The sequence below is a fragment of the Prionailurus viverrinus genome, chromosome B4 (genome assembly GCF_022837055.1).
Source record: "Prionailurus viverrinus isolate Anna chromosome B4, UM_Priviv_1.0, whole genome shotgun sequence".
Taxonomy (NCBI): Eukaryota; Metazoa; Chordata; class Mammalia; order Carnivora; family Felidae; genus Prionailurus; species Prionailurus viverrinus.
Genome location: NC_062567.1, coordinates 62,048,556 through 62,074,725, shown reverse-complemented (window position 1 = coordinate 62,074,725; position 26,170 = coordinate 62,048,556). Strand labels below are relative to the sequence as shown.

At 40.0% G+C, this 26,170-nt stretch overlaps 2 protein-coding genes and 1 long non-coding RNA gene across 8 annotated transcripts in view; 1 reads left to right on the top strand and 2 right to left on the bottom strand.

Annotated features, from left to right (window-relative positions):
• On the bottom strand, positions 1-3,866 carry LOC125169890 (uncharacterized). Its single transcript, XR_007153831.1, has 2 exons — positions 3,691-3,866; positions 1-257 (listed from the first exon to the last, which is right to left on the bottom strand). It is a non-coding gene; the product is annotated as an uncharacterized LOC125169890 (long non-coding RNA).
• On the top strand, positions 3,865-25,942 carry YARS2 (tyrosyl-tRNA synthetase 2). Of its 2 annotated transcripts, XR_007153830.1 has the most exons (6): positions 3,865-4,648; positions 5,409-5,576; positions 20,751-20,906; positions 21,208-21,378; positions 22,892-23,183; positions 25,462-25,942. XR_007153830.1 is itself a non-coding variant. In XM_047865751.1 (5 exons), exons 1-5 carry the CDS (start codon positions 3,870-3,872, stop codon positions 23,049-23,051), a joined length of 1,434 nt encoding a protein of 477 aa, XP_047721707.1. In that variant the 5' UTR covers positions 3,865-3,869; the 3' UTR covers positions 23,052-24,473. The 2 variants fall into 2 exon arrangements, 1 of the variants encoding a protein (XP_047721707.1); XM_047865751.1 differs by lacking the exon at positions 25,462-25,942 and having other exon boundaries at positions 22,892-24,473.
• Positions 24,343-26,170, bottom strand: part of DNM1L (dynamin 1 like) — a 48,686-nt gene continuing 46,858 nt past the window's right edge. For all 5 annotated transcript variants that reach the window (XM_047865746.1, XM_047865747.1, XM_047865748.1 and 2 more), the window contains one exon: positions 24,343-26,152. In XM_047865746.1, coding sequence (XP_047721702.1) covers positions 26,096-26,152 — 57 coding nt within the window. In that variant the 3' untranslated portion in view covers positions 24,343-26,095. The remainder of the gene's footprint in view (positions 26,153-26,170) is intronic.

Genomic DNA, 26,170 nt, shown 5'->3' with positions numbered 1-26,170 from the left:
TGAAATTATGAAGCAGATTGATTTATTGGTTACTATACAAAGACAACAAAGGCTTGAAACTAGCTTTTAGAAGTGATTCTTTATCTTTTCTCAAGTAGTAGGAAATAGGAACATAATGGAAATACTTCATCTGGAAGTATTTGGAAGGCCATCGCTAAATCCCTGAAGGGACATACAACTATCAGCTCTCGCTCCCATCCACTCCGTTTGCATCCTGTGCCACGACGTATGTTCCAGAAGAAACCTATGCCACCTGTCTTCAAGAGAGAAAAGAAAATATAAGTAGGAATACTATTTTATAGTGATTATAGTGGTCAGAATTCCTCAGGCTCCTTTCTGCTGTGATTTTTCTATGACCTTTAAAGAGCTTATATTTTAACCCCAGCAAGATCTCTGCTGTAATTTGAATATGTTCCATGCTATAGATAGAGAAATGCTTCAGATTTAAGCAGAACTGCCTAACTTTAAACTGCTGGGCATAACCTGTGAGAAAATATTTAAAACAGTATTAATCTTAGGGGTGCCTGAGTGGCTCAGTCAGTTAAGCATCCGATTCTTGATTTTGGTTTAGGTCATGATCTCATAGTTGTGAGACTGAGCCCCATATGGGGCTTTGCACTGAGGATGGAGCCTGCTTGGGATTCTCTCTCTCCCTCTCTCTCTCTCTCTCTCTCTCTCTCTGCTCCTCTCCCACTCGCAAGTGTTCTCTTTCTCTCAAAATAAATACTTAAAAAAAACAGTATTAATCTTTACTCTTTTTGTGCCTTTTTTTCTTAATTTTTTTAAATGTTTATTTTTGAGAGAAAGAGACAGACAGAACATGAGCAGAGGAGGGGCAGAGAGAGAGGGAGACACAGAATCCAAAGCAGGCTCTAGGCTCTGAGCTGTCAGCAGAGCCCAACAAGGGGCTGGAACTCAAGGACCACGAGATTATGACTTGAACTGAAGTCACACGCTTAACCAACTGAGCCACCCAGGCACCCCTTTTTGTGCCTGTTGAATGCTATTACAATTTTTTTTTTTACATTTTGAAACCAAATCATATAAAACAGGGGTGCTCTCAAAAGTGAACATTTATGTGGCATTTTTTGCAGGAAAGGGTAATTGTGAGATTGATATGATGCTAATTCAAGGTCAGCTAACTGCAAATTATCACAGTTGAGTCATACTTTCTAAAATACTTTTTAACACTATTTATTTCCTTTTTAAGCCAATAAAAACAGCATGAATCAACTTATGCACCTTTTCTCACCCCAACCTCAGGTCATAGGTCCAGGCCCAGAAAATTTTAGCCATGTATATAATTCCAAAGGTTTAAATGTCCCACCTTTTTCTATCACTCCCGTTGGTCAGAGCCCCACTTTTCCTATTACACCAAGACATATTACAAAGGAAAATAATTTTTGTGGTCGCTGAGCTACTGGAAGTCTCACGTAGCATCTGTACCAGACTTCACTACCTGTTCATGAAATAGAACTAAACCTAAAAAGAAGAGATCAAGCAGAACCCATATCTGTTTTGTTGTGTGTGTTTTTTAAGGATTTTTAAAGTAATCGCTACACCCAATGTGGGGCTCAAACTTACAACCCCAAGATCAAGAGCTGCATGCTCTACTGACTGAACCAGCCAATCCCAGAACCCAAATCTATTTTAAAAGACCTTACAATAAATTCTAATCTCAAATAGAAATTTTCTGTTTTTCATTATCCACAAAAGTGCTTCTCAAAAGTTCTTCAGTAATACTGAAACAGGTACATGTATAAGGAGAAGTACGATTTCTTGACATGACTAAGTAATTAAACGACAATATGAAGTCATACTTTCTGGTATAAGATTACTAACATACCTGTAAAAACCACAGATAGTTACTTATCATATTAACCAGAAACTTCAAGAATGAAAGATACCTTTTAAAAATGTTCAAATCTTCCTGTGTATTAGGTACTAAATAGAAAACACTATCTGCTGTGTGCTCAGGAAAATTTCCTGCTACACATACTTATATATATCTCTGATCAAAATGTCACAAAATAAGATTGCAGGTGAACGGGTTATTATTACAAATTTGAAGATATTTTGATGAGCAACATGAGAGAACACACCTGCTTATTTTCTTCAGCATTTGGGATTCAGTTGCATAACCTGTTTAAGTATCTCAAATCCTATCACAGTTAACATTTGATAATGAGAATCTCACTTCACTGATAACTATACATGCAAAGAAACTAATTTTTTAAATAGCATTTCATTTTGTTAAATGATTTCTTAATGTTAAGAAATGGAAGTGGCTCAGTCGGTTAAATGTCCGACTCTTGATTTCGGCTCAGGTCATGGTCTCACACTTCATGAGTTCAAGCCCCACATCCGACTTCACACTCACAGTGCAGAGCTTGCTTGGGATTGTCTGTCTCCCTATCTCTCTGCCCCTTCCCTGCTGACTCTCAATTGCTCTCTCTCACACAATAAATAAATAAACATTTTAAAAAACAGAGAGAAAGAGATGGAAATGTCTTGTAGGGAGTGGTCTGGCACATGGCCCAGACACCTGTTTCAGGATCAAGGCACTCAGTCCCCTAGCTGCTGGTCATATAGGTTGGTGATGGCTCACAGCTGAGCTTATTTTTGCATCTTGCCCTCTGCCAAAGCCTCGATCAACATTTTGCCTACTCTCCAAGTGCATCCCACGTTTAATGGCTGGTCAATAACAAAGTACAAAGGCCTGCCCCTTGTTTCAATTTAGAATGAATCTGAAAGGAAATCCCAGCCTCAGAGCACCCAATAGGATTATTTGAGGCTGCTATTGCAAACTGTTCATATTAAAACTTCACCCTCTACCTCCATCGCTGCATTACAGATGTTGTTCCAAGAATACACAATCCTTCTGCACACAAATCTCTAACTCGACTTTACACAGTTCGTATTGAAAGTAGTCCTAGAAATAAGACCCTAAAATGGATTTTGGGGGGCCTGGGAGGCTCAGTTGGTTAGGCATCAGACTCCCGGATCTCAGCTCAGGTCTTGATCTCCGGATGTGAGTTCAGGCACCACAGTTGGGCTCCTCGCTGAACGTAAAGCCCACTTAACAATAACAACAACAACAACAACAACAACAACAAATAGGGTTTTGGAGCTGGATTCTATACCAGCCAACTGGCAATGAGAACCCCATCCATGGTGAGGAGTACTGATAGCAATCGCCATGCTGTGAAAATGTGACCACCTATTTGATTCCAGTTATACTAAACCTGGTTACCTGTAACTGTAACATAATAAAACAGGGCTTTCTGCATTTATTGTATTGAATTTTCTCTCCCTATAGCTTGGACAAGACTGCCACCTCCTGGAGAAGCTGGTGCTCTCATCTACTTGGGGAATCACTCCGAAAATTGTTTGCGTCCCAACGCCCTCTCTCTCTCTCCTTTAAGTTAAAAAATTTCTAACCCATCACAACTGTGAACAAGTTTTTGCAATGAGCCAAGAATTCAAACCAGTTTGCGCATCACAATTTCATGTTAAAATTTAAACAAACTCTGATGTTTGTAGAGCGCTTCATAGGTGCCAAGGGCTTTAATTCTTAGTCCTCACAACAGCCCTTTGAAGTAGGAACTATTATCACAGGCACACCTGCGGTACGAATGAGGAAATTAAGTATTAGCGAAGTTAGACTGCAAGCTGAGAACCCCCGCTTACGTAGTCAGAACTCCAATGACTGCTGAAAACTCAAGCTCCGTAGCTAAGTGACCGGCTCGCCCCACCCGCGCATGCGCAGAAAAACACGGAAGCAATTTCCGTAGTAATTATGGGAGTCTGACGCTGGGGGTGTGGCAAGGGCTCCAAAATCCCAGCATTCGCATCGTGCCGGTGTCAAGATGGCGGCCCCCATGTTCCGGTGCTTTTCCCGGGGCAAGTGGTTTGGGAGCCCAGGCACGTCAGGAGTCTTGTTCCTGGGACTGCGTGAGGCCCATTCGGGCGCTCAGGGGCTGCTGGCGGTGCAAAAGGCTCGAGGTCTGTTCAAGGAGTTCTTCCCCGAGAGGGGTACGAAGATAGAGCTCCCAGAGCTTTTCGACCGTGGAACGGGCAACTTTCCCCAGACCATCTACTGCGGTTTCGACCCCACGGCCGACTCACTTCATGTGGGGCACCTGCTAGCTCTTCTGGGCCTGTTTCACTTCCAGCGAGCAGGCCACAACGTGATTGCGCTGGTGGGAGGTGCCACCGCGCGCCTGGGAGATCCGAGCGGCCGCACCAAGGAGCGCGAGGCCCTGGGCGCAGAACGCGTGCGAAGCAATGCGCGCGCCCTGCGCCAAGGCCTCGAGGCCATGGGTGCTAATCACCAGCAGCTCTTCGCGGATGGGCGGCCTTGGGGAAGCTTCACGGTACTGGATAATTCAGCCTGGTACCAGAAGCAGCACCTGGTGGACTTCCTATCCGCCGTAGGCGGCCACTTCCGCATGGGGACGCTCCTGAGCCGGTTGAGCGTCCAGACCCGACTCAAGAGTCCCGAGGGCATGAGCTTGGCCGAGTTTTTTTACCAGGTGCTCCAGGCTTATGATTTCTACTATCTGTTCCAACATTATGGATGCCGGGTCCAGCTGGGTGGATCTGATCAATTGGGCAATATCATGTCCGGATACGAGTTTATCCACAAGTAAGCGCCTTTAGACCCAGGAGAAATCGTGTGACCAAATAATTTACACCCGAATATCCTACGATTCACTATTGGGATTGGGTAGTGACGCCCTTTTCAAGCCCTTTTGGTTTTCTCCCCGATGTCGAGAACTAACGGGCTGGATTAATGGTATTAGGTATGGAACATATTCTAGAACTCTGCAGGAAATACACCACCAGCCAGGATTCTGTGTTACTGAATTGAGAAACTGCTTTCCTTTGTTTATACTTGAATGGGATTGTGCCTCGGTGAGTAGTTTCTGCTTTAGCTGCACCTTCCATGAAGCTAGTATTAGTTTTTGGTTGGCATCGCAAAAAAATTGTTTTTCAACTCCAAATGTTTGGCAAATAATGTAGATTTTAATGACATTTTCTTAAGGGAGATGAACTCTGTAGTTCTAGCCTAGCCCATGTGCTACTCATTTTTAAAATCCCTTAAAGCATCCTTAGTGTCTCTACCTGACTCCTTACCCAGTTTTCTTTTCTTGTTTTCTTGGGCCTTTAAAGTTTTGAGGCCCTAGTTATACAGAAACTCCCCCAGAGTCACTGGTTCCATTGTAGCTGAGAATGACAAATGCCAAAACAGTGAGTGCTCTGAAAACAAGGGACAAACATTCAGATTTAGAAGGTAAAGGAAGTTTTCTCAGAGCAAGAGACCAGAATGAAATCTGAAGAACGATTAGCAAAACCTACCAACACTTGTGACTGAAGCGCATAATGAAGTTTTCCTTTATGCTTAGGTTGACTGGAGAAGACGTGTTTGGAATCACTGTTCCTCTAATTACAAGTACAACAGGAGCAAAATTGGGAAAGTCTGCTGGTAATGCTGTGTGGCTAAACAGAGATAAGACCTCTCCGTTTGAATTGTATCAATTCTTTGTCAGGCAGCAGGATGATTTGGTAGAAAGGTGAGTTCTTAATAGTGTGCTGAGAACAATTAAGTATATTAAGCTCATGGTATAATTTTAGCCGTTGAATCTTTGTGTGCCTTTTATAGTTTTTTGTGTTTTGTTTTCACTTAGATTCTACTTAAGACACAGAACATTGCAATTTTAACTGTTCTAAACAAGTTTTTTGTTAGTTAAAGCAGAGAACTACCGTGACTCCTGAAAAACTTAGAGTCAAGTTTTGATATACTTCTAGTAAGTACTTAGGATGTTATCAGTTGCATAGTCTGGTTTTTTCACTCCTTTTATGGTCAACTTGACTAAATCTTATTTTACTCTTATCTCTAAAGTTTCTTTACCATAACGTAGTACACACTTTGAAGATCCTTTTTTAAAAATGATTTTCTTGTCAATTCATTCACATTATCTTAAACCCTTCAAAGAATGTAATTGATAAAAATATACCTGCAACAAAGAAAAGGTGAATTTTACCAAAAATGATTTTTCCAGACTGAAAAATGTTTTATAATGAACTACAATAATTAAGATTTTTTTTCCTTCAGGTTTGTTTTCAACATATTTGATGATACAGTTTAGAGTTTTGATGTATCAAGAACTGACATCTTTTTGAATATTTCATTTTCTACTTGGCTGTGATGTATAAAAATAGAATTAATTTCTGTGTATTAACTGTGTGCCCAGCAACTCTGCTAAACTCTTATTAATTCTAATAATAATGTTTGGATTTTAAAGCACAAGCTTAAATGTAAGGGTGAGAGACGAATGGAAAAAATTAGAGAATCCACATAGACTCCAGCATCTATGGTCACTTAATGTCTGTGGTGCTGCAGAACAGTGGAATAAGACCATCTTTTCTTTCTTTTTTTTTTTTTTTTTTTAAATGTTTTTAATGTTTATTTATTTTTGAGAGAGAGACAGCTATGAGAGGGGAAGGGGCAGAAGGAAAGGGAGACACAGAATCCGAGGCAGGCTCTAGGCTCTGAGCTGTCAGTACAGAACCCAAGGCGGGGCTGGAACTCATCAACGATGAGATCATGACCTGAGCCAAAAGTCACGCTTGACTGACTGAGCCACTCAGGTGCCCCTAGACTGTATTTTCAATATATATCACTTGGATAATTAGATGCCTTATTTGAGGAAAATGGTGAAACTTAACCTCACACTGTATGCAAAAATCAATTCCAAGTAGATTGTCAACGTAATCTGTAACGAAAGCTAAATCATGTGTTCAGAGCATAAATAGGAAAATCTCTTCATAACTGGGATAGAGAAAGATTCTTATGTGAGATACAAAGAAAAAGATTGGTAAATTAGACAATTAAAATTGAGATCTACAGTTCTCCAAAAGCCACCATTAAGAGTAGAATACCAGTTACATGTACTAAAAGTACTAGCTATTCTGACAGGTATAAGGTGATCCCTCATTGTGGTCTTGATTTCCATTTCCCTTAGGATTAGTGATGTTGAGCATCTTGTTATATTGGACCATCAGTTTGTCTTTGGAAAAATGTCAGGTCCTCTGCTAATTTTTAAATTGGATTATTATTGGTGTTGACTTGTATGAGTTCTTGATATATCTTGGATCTTGTTGATCTATCGTTTGCAAGTGTCTTCTTCCAGTCAGTAAGTCATTTTGTTGATGGTTTCCTTCTCTGTGTGAAAGCTTTCTATTTTGGTGTAGGATCAATAGTTTATTTTTACTTTGTTTCCCTTGTCTGAGGAGACATATCTAGCAAAATGTCTAATTTCTAGGAAATGTCTAGAAAAAAAATGCTAAGGCCCATGTCAGATTACTGCCTATATTTTCTTCTAGGAGTTTCATAGTTTCAGGTCTCAAATTTAGGTCTTTAGTCCGTTTTGAGTTTATTTTTATGTATGTTGTAAGAAAGTGGTCCAGTTTCATACTTTTGCATGTAGCTGTCCAGTTTTCCTAGCACCATTTGTTGAAGAGACTTTCTTTTCTCCATTGTATTGTCTTGCCTCCTAGTGTCATAGATTCACTGACCATATAAGTGTGGGTTTATTTCTGGGCTTTCTATTCTCTTCTCTTGATCTTTGTGTCTATTTTTCTGCCAGTACTTCATTCTGTTTGATTACTCTGGCTTTGTAATGTATTTTGAAATCCGAAAGTGTGATACCTCCAGCTTTGTTATTCTTTCTCCTGATTATTTTGGTGATTCTGGGTCTTTTGTGGTTCCCTACAAATTTGAGGATTATTTGCTCTAGTTCTGTTAAAAATGCTGTTGGTATTTTGAGAGGGATAGCATTGAATCTATAGTTTGCTTTGCGTAGGATGGACATTTTAATGATAAGAATTCTTTCCATGACCATAGACTATCTTTCCATTGTTTGTGTGATACTCAGTTTCTTTCATCAGTGTTTTATAGTTTTCACAGTACAAGACTTTAACCTCCTTGGTTGAGCATGGTAGTCTTTTAAGTAATCTCTATACCCAGCATGGGGCTTGAACCCACAACCCCAAGATCAAGAGTTGCATGCTTTAGGGCCACCTGGGTGGCTCAGTTGGTTAAGCATCCGACTTCAGCTCAGGTCATGATCTCATGGTTCATAAGTTCAAGACCCACATTGGGCTCTGTGCTGACAGCTCAGAGCCTAAAGCCTGCTTCAGATTGTGTGTCTCCCTCTCTGTCCCTCCCACACTCATTCATTCATTCATTCATTCATTCTCTCTCTCTCTCTCTCAAAAATAAATAAAAACATTTAAAGAGAGAGAGAGAGAGAGAGAGAGAGACAGATGCATGGTCTACTGACTGAGCCAGCCAGCACCCCTAAGCTTCGTAGTCTCTTATAATCCTTTGTATTTCTGTGGTGTCATTCGTATCTTTTCTCATTGCTGATTTTATGTATTTGAGTCCTCTTTTTTACTTGATGAATTTGGCAAAAGGTTTATCAGTTTTGTTTATCTTTTCAAAGAACCAGGTTTTGGTTTCACTTATCTTTTCATTTTTTTTTAAGTCGCTTTTCATTTATTTGCTCTGATCTTTATTATTTCTTTGCTTCTGCTAACTTTGGACTTTGTTCTTTTTCTAATTCCTTTGGTTGTAAGCTTAGATTGATATTTTTCTGGTTTCTTGAGAGAGGTCTGTATTGCTCTTAGAACTGCTTTTGCTATGTCCCAGAGATTTTGGAACATCATGCTTCCATTATATTTGTTTCCAGGTATTTTTAAATTTCCTCTCTGATTTCTTTGTTGACACATTGGTTATTTAGTAACATGTTATTCAGCCTCCACGTGTTTGTGTTTTTTCACAATTTTTTTTTTTAATTTTTTTTTCAACGTTTATTTATTTGTGGGACAGAGAGAGACAGAGCATGAACGGGGGAGGGGCAGAGAGAGAGGGAGACACAGAATCGGAAACAGGCTCCAGGCTCTGAGCCATCCGCCCAGAGCCCTACGCGGGGCTCGAACTCGCGGACCGCGAGATCGTGACCTGGCTGAAGTCGGACGCTTAACCGACTGCGCCACCCAGGCGCCCCACACAACTTTTTTTTTGTAATTGATTTCTAGTTTCACACCTAAAAGAGGTTTGATATGATTTCAGTTTTCATAAATTTATTGAGACTTGTTTTGTGGCTTAACATATGACCTATCATAGACAATGTTCCATGTGCACTTGAAAAGAATGTGTATTCTTTTTTTTTTTAGTGTTTATTTATTTTTGAGAAGAGTGAGACAGAGCATGAGCGGGGGAGGAGAGAGAAAGAGGGAGACACAGAATCTGAAACAGGCTCCAGGCTCTGAGCTGTCAGCACAGAGCCTGACGCAGGGCTCAAACTCACAGACCGTGAGATCATCACCTGAGCCGAAGCCAGACGCTTAACTGACTGAGCCACCCAGGCGCCCCAAGAATGTGTATTCTTTTGTTGGGATGGGATATTCTGTGTGTCTGTTAAGTCCATCTGGTCTATTATGTTGTTCAGAACCACTGGTTCCTTGATTTTTCTGCCTGGATGACCTATCCTTGGATGTAAGTGGGGTGTTAAAGTCCCATTCTATTATCGTATTGTTGATTTCTCCCTTTTATGTCCATTAATATTTGCTTTACATACTTAGGTGCTACCATTTTTGGCGCATAGAAATTTATGATTGTTCTATCTTTGTTGGATTGATCCCTTTATCGTTATGTTAATGCTCTTTTCTCTTGTTATAGTCCTTGTTTTAAAGTCTATTTTGTCTGATACAAGTACTAATGCCGTGACTTTTTGTTTGTTTCCATTTTGATGGAATACTTGTCTCCATCTCTTCGTTTTCATTTTGTGTCTTTAGGTCAGAATGAGTGTCTCTTAGACAGCACGTAGATGTTTCTTGGGGTTTTTATCCATTCAGTCAGCCTGTGTTTTTTGATTGGAGCTTATAGACCCTTAACATTTAAAGTAATTATTGATAGTTATATACTTAATTGCCGTTTTGTTGTTTGATTGTTTTTGTAGTTCTTCTGTCCCTTCCTTTCTTGCTCTCTTCCCTTGTGATTTCATAACTTTCTTTAGTGTTATGCTTGAATTCTTTTTATTTTTTTCTGTATGTATTCTCTTTTCAAAGGTTTGTGGTTACCATGAGGTTCATATTTAACACCCTACATATATAGCAGTCTGTTTTAAGTTGATAGTCACTTAAGTTTGAACGCACTTACTATTTTTTTAATGTTTTAATTTTTTTTTTTTAACTTTTTTTTTTATTTATTTTTGAGACAGAGAGAGATACAGCATGAACAGGGGAGGGGCAGAGAGAGAGGGAGACACAGAATCGAAAGCAGGCTCCAGGCTCTGAGCCATCAGCCCAGAGCCCGACGCGGGGCTCGAACCCGCGGACCGCGAGATCGAGACCTGAGCTGAAGTCGGACGCTTAACCGACTGAGCCACCCAGGCGCCCCAATGTTTTAATTTTTTGAGAGAGACAGAGCACAAGTAGGGGAGGAGCAGAGAGAGGGAGACACAGAATCCAAAGCAGGCTCCAGGTTCTGAGCTGTCAGCACAGAGCCCAATGTGGATCTCAAACCCACAAACACAAGATCATGACCTGAGCTGAACTTGGATGCTTCACTGAGCCAACCAGGTGCTCCTGAACATGTTTAGAAAGCATTACATTTTTATTCACCTCCTCCACATTTTATGTATTTGTATGTTTTTATTTTTTGTACTGCTTAACCAATTATTGTAGATACAATTGATTTTACTGCTCTTGTCTTTGAACCTTCGCAATAGCTTTGTGATTGATCTGGTACCTTTTCTATATATTTGCTTTCAACATTGAAATTGTCATAATTATTCTAAGTTTTAGTTATGGCCTCTTCTTTCCCACTTACAAAAGTCCCTTGAACATTCTTGTAATGCTGGTTTAGTGGTGATGAATACCTTTAACTTTTGTTTATATGGGGAATTCTTTACCCCTCCTTCAGTTCTGAATGATAACCTTGCTGGGTAGAGTATTCTTAGTTGTAGTTTATTTCCTTTCATCATTTTGAATATACCGTGTGCTCCCTCTGGAGCCTGCAGTTTCTGCTGAAAAATCAGTTGATAGCTTTCTGGGAGTTGCCTTGTACATCACTGTTTGCTTTTCTCTTCCCACTGTTAAGATTCTGTCCTTTTAGTTTTTGACATTTTAATTATCAATGTGTCTTGATATGGACTTCTTTGGGTTCATCTTATTTGGGGCTGTCTGTGTTTCCTGGATTCAGATGTCTGTTTCCTACCCCAGGTTAGGGAAATTTTCGGCTATTATGTCTTCAAATAAGTTTTCTCCCTTTCTCTCTGTTTGTATTTTTTTGTTTTTTGGTTTTTTTTTTGGAATCCATATAATGTGAATGTTAGTATGCTTGTTGTGTCAGAGGTATGTGTTCTCAATTAATTCTGTATTACTAGGAACTATAGCTTAATTGGGGAAATCTGAGCATTAAGGTTTTGACGGTAAATGGTGAGATACCATTCATTATAGGCTGACTTACATACCAACCAAATGTGACTATTGAACGAGGAGACTCCATCTCAGTATCTTTAATAACAGGTTATAAGCTTTTAATGACCTGTTTAAATTGGTATTAGGGGGTGTTTAGCATCTTGCCCACAGGAGGAAGAGTCACTGTTATCCACGTGGTAAATTCCACCAGGAATGCCAAGAACTTGGGCCTGTTCGATGTTGCATGGCATTGTGTCAATGCATCCATGCCTATAGTAGGGAGGGAAAGGGCCAAGGAGGCCACCACCAGAAGGAGCCATTTGAAGTAAATGGCCCCTGTAGTTAGTTACATCTGAATGGATTTGTACACCTTTGATTGTTTTACTGGCAATTCTCTTTTAAGAATTTAGAGAGATTGTCTGGAATAACAGTGACTTGGGCCTTGATGTCTAATCAGACATTTTTTTTTTTAATTCTACCAAATATTTATTTTATATAATTTATTGTCAAATTGGTTTCCATACAACACCCAGTGCTCATCCCACCAGGTGCCCTCCTCAATGCCCATCACCCACTTCCCCCCCCCCCACCCCGCATCAACCCTCAGTTTGTTCTCAGTATTTAAGAGCCTCTTATGGTGTGCCTCCTTCCCTCTATGTAACTTTTTTCCCCCTTCCCCCGTCTTCTGTTATGTTTCTCAAGATCGACTTATGAGTGAAAACATATGGTGTCTGTCTTTCTCTGCCTGACTTATTTCACTTAGCATAACACTCTCCAGTTTCATCCACGTTGCTACAAATGGCCAGATTTCATTCTTTCTCATTGCCAAGTAGTATTCCATTGTATATATAAACCACATCTTTTTTATCCATTCGTCAGTTGATGGACATTTAGGCTCTTTCCATAATTTGGCTATTGTTGAAAGTGGTGCTATAAACATTGGAGTACATGTGCCCCTATGAATCAGCAGTCCTGTATCCATTGGGTAAATTCCTAGCAGTGCTATTACTGGGATTGGGCAGTTCTATTTTTAATTTTTTGAGGAACCTCCACACTGTTTTCCAGAGGAGCTGCACCAGTTTGCATTCCCACCAACGTGCAAGAGGGTTCCGTTTCTCCACATCCTCTCCAGCATCTATAGTCTCCTAATTTGTCTATTTTAGCCACTCTGACCAGCGTGAGGTGGAATCTCAGTGTAGTTTTGATTTGTATTTCCCTGATGAGCAGTGACATTGAACATCTTTTCATGTGCCTTTTGGCCATCTGGATGTCTTCTTTAGAGAAGTGTCTATTTATATCTTCTGCCCGTTTCTTCACTGGATTATTTGTTTTTCAGGTGTGGAGTTTGGTGAGTTCTTTATAGATTTTGGATACTACCCCTTTGTCCGATATGTCATTTGCAAATATCTTTTCCCATTCTGTCAGTTGCCTTTTAGTTCTGTTGATTGTTTCCTTTGCAGTGCAGAAGCTTTTTATCTTGATGAGGTCCCAATAGTTCATTTTTGCTTTTAATTCCCTTGCCTTTGGAGATGTACCAAGTAAGAAATTGTTCAGCAGAGGTCAGAGAGGTTTTTTTCCTGTTTTCTCCTCTAGGGTTTTGATGCTTTCCTGTCTCACATTCAGGTCCTTCATCCATTTTGAGTTTATTTTTGTGAATGGTGTAAGAAGGTGGTCTAGTTTCATTCTTCTGCATATTGCTGTCAGTTCTCCCAGCACCATTTGTTAAAGAGACTCCATTGGATATTCTTTCCTGCTTTGTCAAAGATTAGTTGGCTGTACATTTGTGGGTCCAAATCTGGAGTCTCTATTCCATTGGTCTATGTGTCTGTTTTTGTGCCAATACCATACTGTCTTGATGATTACAGCTTTGTAGTAGAGGCTAAGTCTGGGATTGTGATGCTTCCCGCTTTGGTTTTCTTCTTCAAAATTACTTTGGCTATCAGGGTCTTTTGTGGTTCCATACAGACTTTAGGATTGCTTGTTCTAGCTTCGAGAAGAATGCTGGTGCAATTTTGATTGGGATTGCATTGAATGTGTAGATTGCTTTGGGTAGTATTGACATTTTGACAATATTTATTCTTGCAACCCATGAGCACGGAATGTTTTTCCATTTCTTTGTGTCTTCTTCAATTTCCTTCATAAGTTTTCTATAGTTTTCAGTATACAGATCTTTTACGTCTTTGGTTAGGTTTATTCTGAGGTATTTTATGCTTCTTGGTGCAATTGTGAATGGGATCAGTTTCTTTATTTGTCTTTCTGTTGCTTCATTATTGGTGTATAAAAATGCAACTAATTTCTGTACATTAATGTTGTATCATGCAATTTTGCTGAATTCATGTATCAGTTCTAGCAGACTTTTGGTGGAGTCTATCGGGTTTTCCATGTAGAATGTCATGTGATCTGCAAAAAGTGAAAGCTTGACTTCATCTTTGCCAATTTTGATGCCTTTGATTTCCTTTTGTTGTCTGATTGCTGATGCTAGAACTTCCAACACTATGTGAAACAACAGCAGTGAGAGTGGACATCCCTGTCGTGTTCCTGATCTCACGGGGAAAGCTCTCAGTTTTTCCCATTGAGGATGGAATTAGCTGTGGGCTTTTCATAAATGGCTTTTATGATGTTAAATATGTTCCTTCTATCCCGACTTTCTCGAGGGTTTTTATTAAGAAAGGATGCTGAATTTTGTTAAAGGCTTTTTCTGCATCGATGGACAGGATCTTATGGTTCTTTTCTTTTCTTAATGTGATGTATCACATTGATTGATTTGCAAATATTGAACCAGCCCTGCAGCCCAGAAATGAATCCCACCTGATCATGGTGAATGATTCTTTTTATATGCTGTTGAATTCGATTTGCCAGTATCTTGTTGAGAATTTTTGCATCCATATTCATCAGGGATATTGGCCTGTAGTTCTCTTTTTTTGCTGGGTCTCTGTCTGGTTTAGGAATCAAAGTGATGCTGGCTTCAGAGAATGAGTCTGGAAGTTTTCCTTCCCTTTCTATTTTTTGGAACAGCTTGAGAAGGATAGGTATTAACTCTGCTTTAAATGTCTGGTAGAATTCTCCAGGGAAGCCCTCTGGTCCTGGACTTGTATTTGTTGAGAGATTTTTGATAACTGATTTAATTTCTTCACTGGTTATGGGTCTGTTCAAATTTTCTGTTTCTTTCTGTTTGAGTTTTGGAAGTCTGTGGGTGCTTAGGGTCTTTGTCCATTTCTTCCAGGTTGTCCAGTTTGTTGGCATATAATTTTTCATAGTATTCCCTGATAATTGCTTGTATTTCTGAGGGATTGGTTGTAATAATTCCATTTTCATGTGTGATTTTATTATTTGGGTACTCTCCCTTTTCTTTTTGAGAAGACTGGCTAGAGGTTTATCAATTTTATTTTTTCAAAAAACCAACTCTTGGTTTCATTGATCTGCTCTACTGTTTTTTTAGATTCTAAATTGTTTATTTATGCTCTGATCTTTACTATTTCTCTTCTTCTGCTGGGTTTGGGGTGTCTTTGCTGTTTTGCTTCTAGTTCCTTTAAGTGTGTTGTTAGATTCTGTATTTGAGATTTTTCTTGTTTCTTGAGGTAGGCCTGGATTGCAATGTATTTTCTTCTCAGTACTGCCTTTGCTGCATCCAAAAGGCTTTGGATTGTTGTATTTTCATTTTCATTTGTTTCCATATATCTTTTAATTTCTTTAATTGCCTGGTTGACCCGTTCATTCTTTAGTAGGATGCTCTTTAACCTCCATATTTTTGGAGGTTTTCCAGACTTTTTCCTGTGATGGATTTCAAGTTTCATAGCATTGTGATCTGAAAGTGTGCATGGTATGATCTCAATTCTTTTATGCTTATTAAGGGCTGTTTTGTGACTCAGTATGTGATCTATCTTGGAGAATGTTCCATGTGCACTAGAGAAAAAAGTATATTCTGTTGCTTTGGGATGCAGAGTTCTAAATATATCTGTCAAGTCCATCTGATCCAATGTATCATTCAGGGTCCTTGTTTCTTTATTGATTCTCTGTCTAGATGATCTATCCATTGTTGTAAGTGGAGTATTAAAGTCTCCTGCAATTACCACATTCTTATCAATAAGGTTGCTTATGTTTGTGATTGTTTTATATATTTGGGGACTCCCGTATTCGGTGCATAGACATTTATAATTGTTAGCTCTTCCTGATGGATAGACCCTGTAATTATTATATAATGCCCTTCTTCATCTCTTGTTACAGCCTTTAATTTAAAGTCTAGTTTGTGTGATATAAGTATGGCTACTCCAGCTTTCTTTTGACTTCCAGTAGCATGATAGATAGTTCTCCACCCCCTCACTTTCAATCTGAAGGTGTCCTCAGGTCTAAAATGAGTCTCTTGTAGACAGCAAATACATGGGTCTTGTTTTTTTTTTTTTTTTTTATCCATTCTGATAGCCTATGTCTTTTTGTTGGAGCATTTAGTCCATTTATATTCAGTGTTATTATTGAAAGATACAGGTTTAGAGTCATTGTGATGTCTGTAGGTTTCATGCTTGTAGTGATGTCTTTGGTACTTTGTGGTTCTTGCAACATTTCACTCACAGAGTCCCCCTTAGGGACATTTTCATTGACCCAGGGGACTACCAGAGTGGTATAGGGGCCACTGTCTCTGGGAGGTGGGATGATGAGTCCTGGGGAGCCACCAACTCCCTGCGGTAGAGGCTTAGGTGGCTGCCAGCCCTGGGTTTTAGAGAAGAGATCAGACGCAGTTGCAGAGACTGGGTTCAAGTCAGGATGGATGGCAGCTGAGTGGCAAGAGGGTGGATGGCCGAAGGGGGCTATAGATGGGAGAATGCTAGTGTTAGGATCTAGAGTTTAGAGACTGGCTGTCTAGATACTAAGTGGCCAGGAACACTGAGATTTTGTAACTCCCAGAAGAGGTTAACCTGTGTGTTTTCATAAAGGGCAAAATTAAGTTGAGGATTTATTGGAGTTGGGAGCCCTTTTTGTTGAGGGAAATTTGTTCAAGGGGGCAGCGGGGGTAGAAGAGCCTAGATCTGAAGTGTCCAGGTACCTGGATAGTAACCTCCTCCATGTCTAGCAACCATGCCCGTACCCCCCAGTGCCTTTCAAATGGTTTCAGCAGTCCATTAAAATTAGTAGCACTGCCCTGTAGTTAGGGGGAACGCCTTATAGAGTAATAATTGGACTCGGGGTCACTTGAGGCCTCGTCAGGTTTAGAAATGAAGAGGGTGTCATTCGGGTCACTATGGTCATTGAAATGATAAACATACGGGACCACGCCAACTTTGCTGCAGGAGACAGGCCTAGTCTAATGTTTCCCGTTCACTGTGAGCCTTAGCTTTAGTGATTTCTGTGAGGAAAGGATGAGCACAGCACCAGGCAGTAAATATCCAGGGTGGGGGGATAGGTACAGATACCCGTGGCTCTGAGGGCTCCATCTTCCTTTACCTGTCCTCATCCTCATCAGTGGCCTCAGCAACCAGGTCAGCTTTTCCTTTGGTACCAGGGGCACCCCCTGAGACATGTTGCTTTGTTCTATCCCATTTGGGGAGGAAAGCCTAGGGGGCTCAGGATGTGGTATCTCAAAGGAAACAGACATGTAGCTGGACTGTTCTCTGAGAAGATTATAGATTTTAGGGTCTTCAGAGAGACTGGCCCGTTGTGCAGTTCAGCCATGAGTAACAGTTTTCAATCACAGGCCACAAACATGTAATAGGCAGTTAGCTCCCTTCTATCCCTCCTGCTGCACAAAGTCTTTAAGGTTAGAATTTCAGTTAACGCATAATTTCTGATGTCTTAATTGTTACTTTCTGATTTTCTTCATTACGTTGATCTTACGTGTTGTTACCAGAAAAAGTTTCTGGAAAATGTCCCTGTGAGCCCACTTCATAAGTGGCTGCATTCCTTTCCAGTGTGTCCCAGTTGCCCTCCCCAGGATTGGGATCTGCCTCCACTAGCGCAGTGTACACGGGATCTTTGGGAAAGCCCTGGCTTTCCTATTGGTGCAAATAGCAGAGCCTTGGCATGTTGGTACCTAGTGGCACTAAGCAATGCCCAGGAAGCTTTCATCTCTGTTAAATAAATTTTGCATTTATTTGGAGCTGATGTACCTCCTCTGGGGTCTTAAGAGGCACTGGCATAAGATGTTCAGGACATTTGTGTTTGTCTATTAATTGTTTAGCAACATCACACCGGAGACTGGACTTATGATATCCCATGGGGTTAGGAAGACAAAGTGATGGTGAGTGTAGCGGCCATGTGGGGACAGCAAGCCTCAGTGAATGTCTCCTTTCATGGTGCCGTTGGTTTCCTGTTACAAGGCTGTTCTGTGTATCTGGGTTAGGGCACATAGTCCCACTGTGACCCACCACTCAGTGGTCACTAGGGGAGTTCTCACTCCTCCTTATCTACTGGATTACCCTTTCCTCGGTACCATTAGCCCAAAGCCTCATCTTGGGCAGCAATCACAGCCTTGGGATTCACTCTGCCTTCACTAGCTGTCCTTGGCCCAAGGCAGGGAGGACCCTCATGTACATTAGTAGTCAGTAAAGGCCTTTATAATTAGTGGTCTTATCATCTCATTAGTCCATATAGTCTAAATCACATTGCACTGGAGAGTGAATTATTATGGTAGCAGTGACAGGAAACACACAGCAGAGGCAATATGCAGAAGCACGGAAGAGTGCAGTAGACCTCCAACAAGTGGTGCTGCCTTCCCAAATGGTGTTACCATCTGGGTTAGCCAGTCACAGTTAGTAAGGTGGTTGAAGCTGGGGGTGGTGCATGGGTGGCTCAGTCTGTGGGGCTCCAACTCTTGATTTCGGCTCAGGTCAGGATCTCATGGTTTGTGAGTTCAAGCCCTCATTAAGGTCTATGCTGATGATGCAGAGACTGCTTGGGATTCTGCCTCCGTATCTCTCTGCCCCTCCCCTGCTTGCTTGTTCTCTCTCTCTTTCTCAAAACAAATAAAAATAAACTTTGAAGGGGACACCTGGGTGGCTCAGTCGGTTAAGCGTCCGACTTCAGCTCAGGTCACGATCTCACGGTCCGCGGGTTCGAGCCCCGCGTCGGGCTCTGGGCAGATGGCTCAGAGCCTGGAGCCTGCTTCCGATTCTGTGTCTCCCTCTCTCTCTGCCCCTCCCCCGTTCATGCTGTGTCTGTCTCTGTCTCAAAAATAAATAAACGTTAAAAAAAAAAATAAAAAAATAAAAAACTTTGAAGAAAAAAAAAAGATAGTTGAAGCTAAACGCGTTCCCGTAGGTTAACTACAAGTGCTATCATCACACAGTCCCCTTGACTGTACCATCTACCAACTGTTTGGCTCTCAGCCTATTGATAGTGGTGCCAGCGGTTAGAAATGCGGGGGGACACTCACCTGGGCTGACTACTTGTGGCTGCGCTTAGAGATGGTTCCCTGAGCCGAGTGCCTCTTGTGAGTTCGTCTTGTGGCTAGACTTGCCTTAAGGGTTCTTACAATTGCAGGATGCACGTCAGCCACAACCATCAGAGAACTTCGAAAAACAAGATTTATGACTCAGAAGTTCTGGAGGGTCTGTGGCATTCTGGGGTCTCAGATAGGGAGAGAGAGAGGAAGAGAGTGTGGTCCAGGGGCTCTGCATTATTGGGATGAAGGGTGAAGTGCCTAAGAACTTTGTGAGTTCATTCTTTATTGGCTAATTTAAAACAGCAGAAATTAGGAAGTGGGAAGGGAGAAACAGCATCACTCAAGCGGCCAGTTATCTAGGTTACACAGAGCTTTCTAAAAGAGGAGCTTCATGCGTGTCAGTAGTCTGGTGCTTTGTCTAGTTGACTTGCTGCTAGCTGTGGCATGCAGCTGGCAGTATGTTTATTTGAGGTGGAGGGCTTTGAAATGCATGCCTTGGCTGTCAGAGGGTTAATGTCAGGTACCGATGCTACACTTACAGAACTACTTAGGAAAAATATGTGTCTCTGCTTATTAAACCTGTATTTGTACATAACCTGTGACCCAGTAGTTCCTCTCCTGGGTATGTCCCCAAAAGAAATCAGTGCACACAGGCACCAAGAGAAATATATGGGAATATTCATAGCAGCATTATCAGTAATTGTCCAAGAGTAGAAACAACACAGAATAAATAAATATATCGTGGAAACGGTCACAGCACAGAATGCTGTACGTGACAGCTGTTCACACAACCACATGGATGAGCCTCTTACTAAACATAATCATCTGCCAGAAAAGCCAAACACAAAAATGTATTCTGTATGATTCTGTTTATATAAAGCCTGAAAACAGGCAAAACAAAGTGAAGCTGTTTACGGAAGGGTACTGAAATGGTAAAAGTATAAAGAAAAATAAGTGATGATTTTGAAAGGCGAAGGAGTGGTTAATTTGGAGAGGAAGGGGATGTGATAAATTTGGGCTTCGGTGGGTGGAGGCAATGATGTATTTCTAGGCAGGTGATGGTAGATGTTTGCTTTCTGATTCATTAAACTATGTGATTTGCATACTTTTCTATGTCTTTCTATGTGTTTTATTTTAAAAAGAGGATACACAAAATAGTATGTCAGGAAGTTACACATTTTTTATTTATGGGCACATATACTTAAAAGTACTAAAACATCCCTAGGAAGGATGGGCACAAATTTAGATTAGCTTCTCTCTGTGGGCGAGGAGGGGAATATGGTAGTGCTGGGATCTAGAGCTGTACTTTTCTTTTTCAAAAAGAAAGGTCTGGAACAAAGATGGCAAAATAGTAACATCCTCAGTGTGGGTGGTATGTGCACGGGTGTCTTTTTTGGGTACTTTTCTTCGTGTTTATTTTTCATAATTAAAAATAAATTTAAAGGGGCACCTGGGTGGTTCAGTTGGTTAAGCATCTGTCTCCTCACTTCGGCTCAGGTCACGATCTCAGGGTCATGGGATCGAGCCCTGCGTTGGGTTCTGTGCTGACAGTGCGGAGCCTGTTGGGATTCTCTCTCCCTCCCTCTACCACCTGCTTCTCTCTCTCACTTGATCTTAGCCAAAAGGCCGAGAAGCGATGCTTCTCTCTCTCGATGAATGAATGAATGAATTTTAAAGTAGGCAGGATGGCTTCCGATTCTGTGTCTCCCTCTCTCTCTGCCCCTCCCCCGTTCATGCTCTGTCTCTCTCTGTCTCAAAAATAAACGTTAAAAAAAAAAAATTAAAAAAAAAAAAGTAGGCAGGATGATTTTTAAAGGGTAAGGGAGTTAGAGATAAAAATTAGATATGTTATTTATATATACCTAACACTGTATTTTTTGCCCCAAAGGTACCTGAAGCTCTTCACTTTTCTGCCCCTTCCAGAGATTGACCACATAATGCAGCTGCATGAGAAAGAGCCAGAAAAGCGGGGTCCTCAGAAACGACTTGCTGCAGAAGTTACAAAGCTTGTTCATGGACAAGAAGGGCTTGCTTCTGCTAAAAGGTGGCCTTTTAGAATAACTAAAAGTGGATAAAGTTAATGTAATTAATAGACTTGAGAAAATTCATTAGGGTTGTTATTTACCACTAACAAGAATTGTCAGTGGTTGACCTAAGTACTGTAGAATAGCTTCTGTTGGAAAGAAAGATCACCTTGAATTAAGTGTAAATTATGTAAGATAAACGTTGCTGTTTCAAAACCTTTCAGTGTGGAACATAATGGGCACTCCATAATTGGTTACTGGGTACTAGCCCATGTGTCTGGATAAGCGCTCACGTGACGTGGTTCTCAATGTGTATTTCAGGTGTACTCAAGCCCTTTACCATAGTAGCATAGACGCACTGGAGGTCATGTCTGATCAAGAGCTAAAAGAGCTGTTTAAAGAAGCTTCGTTTTCTGAACTAGTTCTTGACCCAGGAACAAGTGTCCTAGATACATGCCGCAAAGCAAATGCCATTCCAGATGGTCCCCGAGGGTAAGATTATTTAACTTTTAGATTCACAGTTAATTCGGCAGTAAATGTTACAGTTCACAGCATGTGTTTCCAGAAGGTGTTTTCCTGATAATGCTTCAATGGGGTCTCATTTCTGGCAGAAGTTAAGCCCAGAATACAGTGAAAACGGAGTACTTACTGTCGAAAATCCTTTAAATTTTCTATAAAATCTGGTACTACTATACCGTCTTTCCTTAAGTCTAACTCAGTTTCTCCTCAGCATTGGAAAGGACTCTGTTAAAGGGACCACAGGGGTTACTGAACTTTTCTAGTGGTTTATTTACTGATACTGGAAATTGTACCACTAAAGATGACACCGTATCTGATTCTGACAGAGTTCTTAAGTAACACTGACATTTGTTTACATTGTATAAGCTGAGTAAGATTGGCTTGTACATTTAAACAAAATGTAGAAATTGATCTGTAAACTGTAGCAAATAGCCCAAAATAACACTTCCTAAGAGAAAGAAATTTGTCCTTAAACAGAAGATGTTTTACTGTAATTTTATAAAACCATGGGTTGTAGCATTTTTTTTCATTTGGTAACACGTTAAGAGAAAATGAACATTTGCCTTTCACAAGGACTTCCAAGGCCTTTCATACTCTAGACCTCTTTTCTTCTCAGAGTTCACTGCTTTCTAGCTACTCCCCATGTTTCCTCACCGTTTGTGAAATTTACTGCTACTCTCCAGTTTGCATGTCTCTTCTTTCAGGAAAATTTCCAACCCCCCCCCCACCCAGTGTGCTCCTAGAGCAACCTTTCCTGGGGCTTTATAGCATTTAATCACTGTAATTATTTATTTGTCTGGATTACCCCACTAGTTTTCAGTAGTAAAGGCTCTATGAATGTTTATTGAATGAACTGGGCCATAAATAATGTGAGTAAAACCTATTTACATATGCCATCAAAAAATTGTTGCTAAACTGGAATTAGATAAGCTACTGATTTTCCATTTCTGAAATCAGCCCATTTCACTTTTCTAAAAAAGTTCTGCTTTTTAACATTTTAACAAAATGTGCTATTATTTGCATAGTCTCAGAATAGAATTTCCAAGGTTCCTCCAGTTTCATAAGCAAGTTTTCTAAAGGTTTTTGTAATAGCATATATAGTTGTGACTTGTAGCTCATGGAAGCTCATTAAAAGCAGCATTGCCCTTTTTCTGTGGGGAGGCTTCTTTTCTGTAAGCCCCTACTCAGTGTGGGGAGGGGGGGAATTGGCTTGAGAAAGTGATTCTGTTACTTTTAAATCACTACCAACTGAATAGTTCTATATAGAGCTGTGGGATATCCCAGCTTTTTCTCTACTAAGTAAGAAACTGTGCCTTAAATCTCCTTTAGAAGAGCATTTAAGGGGGGCAGATATCTAGAGTGAACATAAAGGTAACAATTCAGTGCTAAGTGGTTTTAGTTGGACAGCCTCTGAAATATAAATGAAATATCATTGGGAGAGGTGAGTGGTGATGGATTTATCTAACTAAAACACTGTTATTTTTAGGTATCGGATGATAACAGAAGGTGGAGTCAGTATAAATCACAGACAAGTAACAAATCCTGAGAGTGTTTTAGTCGTTGGACAACATATTCTTAAGAATGGACTTTCATTACTTAAAATAGGAAAAAGGAATTTCTACATTATAAAATGGCTTCAGCTATGATGAAAAATCCTTCTGGTGGTTCAGACGTATCCATCTCATTCTCAAGATGTACCAAAGGTTGGCTCCAGAACTTATACTTTCGTTCACACAAGCCAAACAACAGAGAATGGAGTATACTTTAGGCCTCAGAGTGTGAGTAATTTCATTATTTATATAGGTTGATTAATGTGTAATGATGGGGTATTTTGTTTCCTGATCTGCAGGTATTAAGGACTACCATAGAAAACCATAATTGCCAAGGATAATCTCTTTTAAAAATCCTATTTCATGAAATAACTATTGTATCCTTCTTGCGCTCTTTTTAGAGATGAGGAAGAACAGTGAAAAAGAGGGCAGAACAAGGACTCTTGGATACTTTTATATCCACGTGTCTATCTTCCTGACCTTACTAACACCAGCAGCATCCGCAGTAGTCACATTAGAGATGTGAAATACGGTATTGGAAACTGTAGATTTCTGAATTTTTTGCCATTTAGGAAGCAGATACAGTTCTCCTTAAGAAGAATAGTATTACACAAAGCCCTAGTTGGGAGTAGAAATTACAGTAGAAAGTTTCTTTTCAAAGAACAAAAACCAGTACTTTTGAGAAAGTTTCCAGTTCAGTTTTCCAGTCTCTTTCCTGTGTTTCAGTATAAATTTACTCACAGCCTTGTTTTGCCAGATTATTAAGGTAGCAGTATTTTATAAATTTGGAAACTTAAGTTTCAGCTTCTGTCCCTAAGCAGATTACAACTTGAGATAAACTGAAAAGTAACTAGAGAGAAAATAGCGGCAAATATAGTATCAAATACCCCATCATATGAGAATATCAAAGTAATTCTTCTGGTAAGGGAAGTCTTCAGGTCACACTTAAAGGATTTATAACAAGACCTAGTTAAGCTGTACATACATTAGGCAACTCAATTCTCAGAACTGTTTCTACATGTGAAAAATCAAGGTAGTTATCATCCCTGTTTCCCTGAGGACCAAGTGAAACATAAATACAAATGGTTCACAATCCGGTTCCTTCCTGAAAACCTTACAGGCAGCAAAGCATGGCTTTAGTGTTCAAATTCTAGCCATTTACTACCTGGGATACTTGAAACAAATCAGTAGCCTGATATGTAAAAATGGAGATGTAATCGTAGCTTTGTGAATTGTGAGATTGCGTAGGAAAAAAGTTGCAAAACTTTTCATATAGCATAAGCTGTCTTATGTTCCAATTAGATTTATATGTTAAAAAGCTAGTAGATCTAAATTTTTCCCTGGGAGCAAAGTTAGGAAGAATTGACTTATTGACAAAACTTGAATGTCATTTCGTACCAGCAATTTTATTTACATAGCAAGAACATACAGGCGTCCGTGGTAAATGTCAGAGATCATCGCCACATTTCAGAGCTTCACTCAGTTTGAGCCAATAAATGAAGGGTTTCTGAAACTTTACATACCTTTCTTGCCTCTGCTTTTCTTGTACAAGGTGTGTAGTGCCAGCAAGTACATTACCATCACCTCAGTTGTAAAGGTAACGTTTTCAATTTGAAATTATGTTTGATATGCTGGGGAATGGTACACTGTAAGTTTCTCCCCCCTTACAAACTCAAAAGACTGGGATGGTAGTCATCTGATGTATCTGAAGTGAGTAAATCAGGGATGGCTGTACTGATACTGAATAATGGCAGAGTGATTTTAAAGTGTGTGCTAATGAGCATTTAGGTAGTATGTATTCTGTCAAGAAGGTACTATGAACAGATTCAAAGTAGTACCATTAAGATTGAATCTGGTTTTTTATGTTTGAGATCAGTTGCTGAGCCTGTTGTTTGCTAGTACGTGGGTACCATAAGCTCATGTTACCAACACGTTGTTCCTGCCAGTAGTCCTTCATAACTGTTGTAACAGAAATGTTAACATGTTCAGTAAATTCTGTATTGCTGATATGATCTTTTAGAGATGGAGCTAGATGCCTTAAGGATTTTGACCCATATCTTAAAATTTTTATGTAATTCATACCAAGAATCGCTTGGGGAATTTTAATAAAATGTGAGTATGTTCTAAACCTCACCCCAAAACTCTGAATGTATTTTAGTAGTAAAAAGCCTTTAGGTGTGTCTGTCCAGATGTTTTTCTTTAAATAATAAGGCTCCATCAGTATTTTCCTATCTGTTGTAATCTAATGTATCGTTGGTGTGAAGCAAAAGTAACTGTTACCAACTAATAGAGACATATACTTCGATGACCAGCACAGTATTTGGTTTTAAGTCTCACCTCCAAGTGAATCTTAGAGCATGTTATGAGTGACCTAATTTAAAGATGTATTGGAATTACTATTATATTTGAATCAAGTCTAGATGGTTGTTTTTAATGCAGGAAAGTAGAATTCATGCTTGCAGGTTTAAGAAAGAATCAAAGATAATTTAGATGTTTAATGCACTAGGGCAGCGTGGACCCGGAAGTGGAAGGGCTGCAATAGCTACACCTCATGCACATCACCGTCAGTGTTACAGATCTTCTTGTGCCTTCAGCTTTCTTACTAACACATCAGAGGTTGCAAAGAAGCTCAATAAAAGTAGATCTCGAAGGATAGGTGGACTACAGTGACTGTGAGTAACTTGTCAACTCACACCTTTCAAAGCCAGACCAGTTTATAGTGTGCATGCATTATAGTTGTATGAAATGTTGTCTTCGTGCGTTCTTCTCCAAGGACTATGGCAGCAGCTTTAAGACTGCTCACAGGTTACACAGGTCATCTTATCCACAGGCAAACTGCTTGTATGACTAGAACATGAACAGTTCTTTTTAAGTTCAAATGAAACTGTCACAAGAAAGACTTGATGTATTTTATGTGTACTTTATATGTACGGGGCAACTTTAGAAACAGCCATTTATTTGGATTAAATGTATGATTTGTTCTGTGATACAGAGTACGATTTTCAGTTTATAGCCAGTCTCTTCACATGAGCAGATTCATACCATTGCAATACACAGGAGTTCATAAATAAAATTCTACTCAAGTAGGCAGTAACTAGCAAATTTCGAGTCAACAAAGTCTCAGTGTTATATAGTTCTCTTCACCAAAGATGAGTCTCTCGGATTTCAGCAATTATTTGACTGGCTCCTTGTAATGCCTACATTAAAAAAGATAA

Bases quoted from the DNA above. Each gene is read 5' to 3' on its own strand.
- YARS2 (XM_047865751.1), top strand. From the start codon at position 3,870: ATGGCGGCCCCCATGTTCCGGTGCTTTTCCCGGGGCAAGTGGTTTGGG. The intron at 5,577-20,750 runs GTGAGTTCTTAA...TTTGCCCCAAAG, and splicing joins CAGGATGATTTGGTAGAAAG to GTACCTGAAGCTCTTCACTT. The intron at 21,379-22,891 runs GTAAGATTATTT...TGTTATTTTTAG, and splicing joins ATTCCAGATGGTCCCCGAGG to GTATCGGATGATAACAGAAG.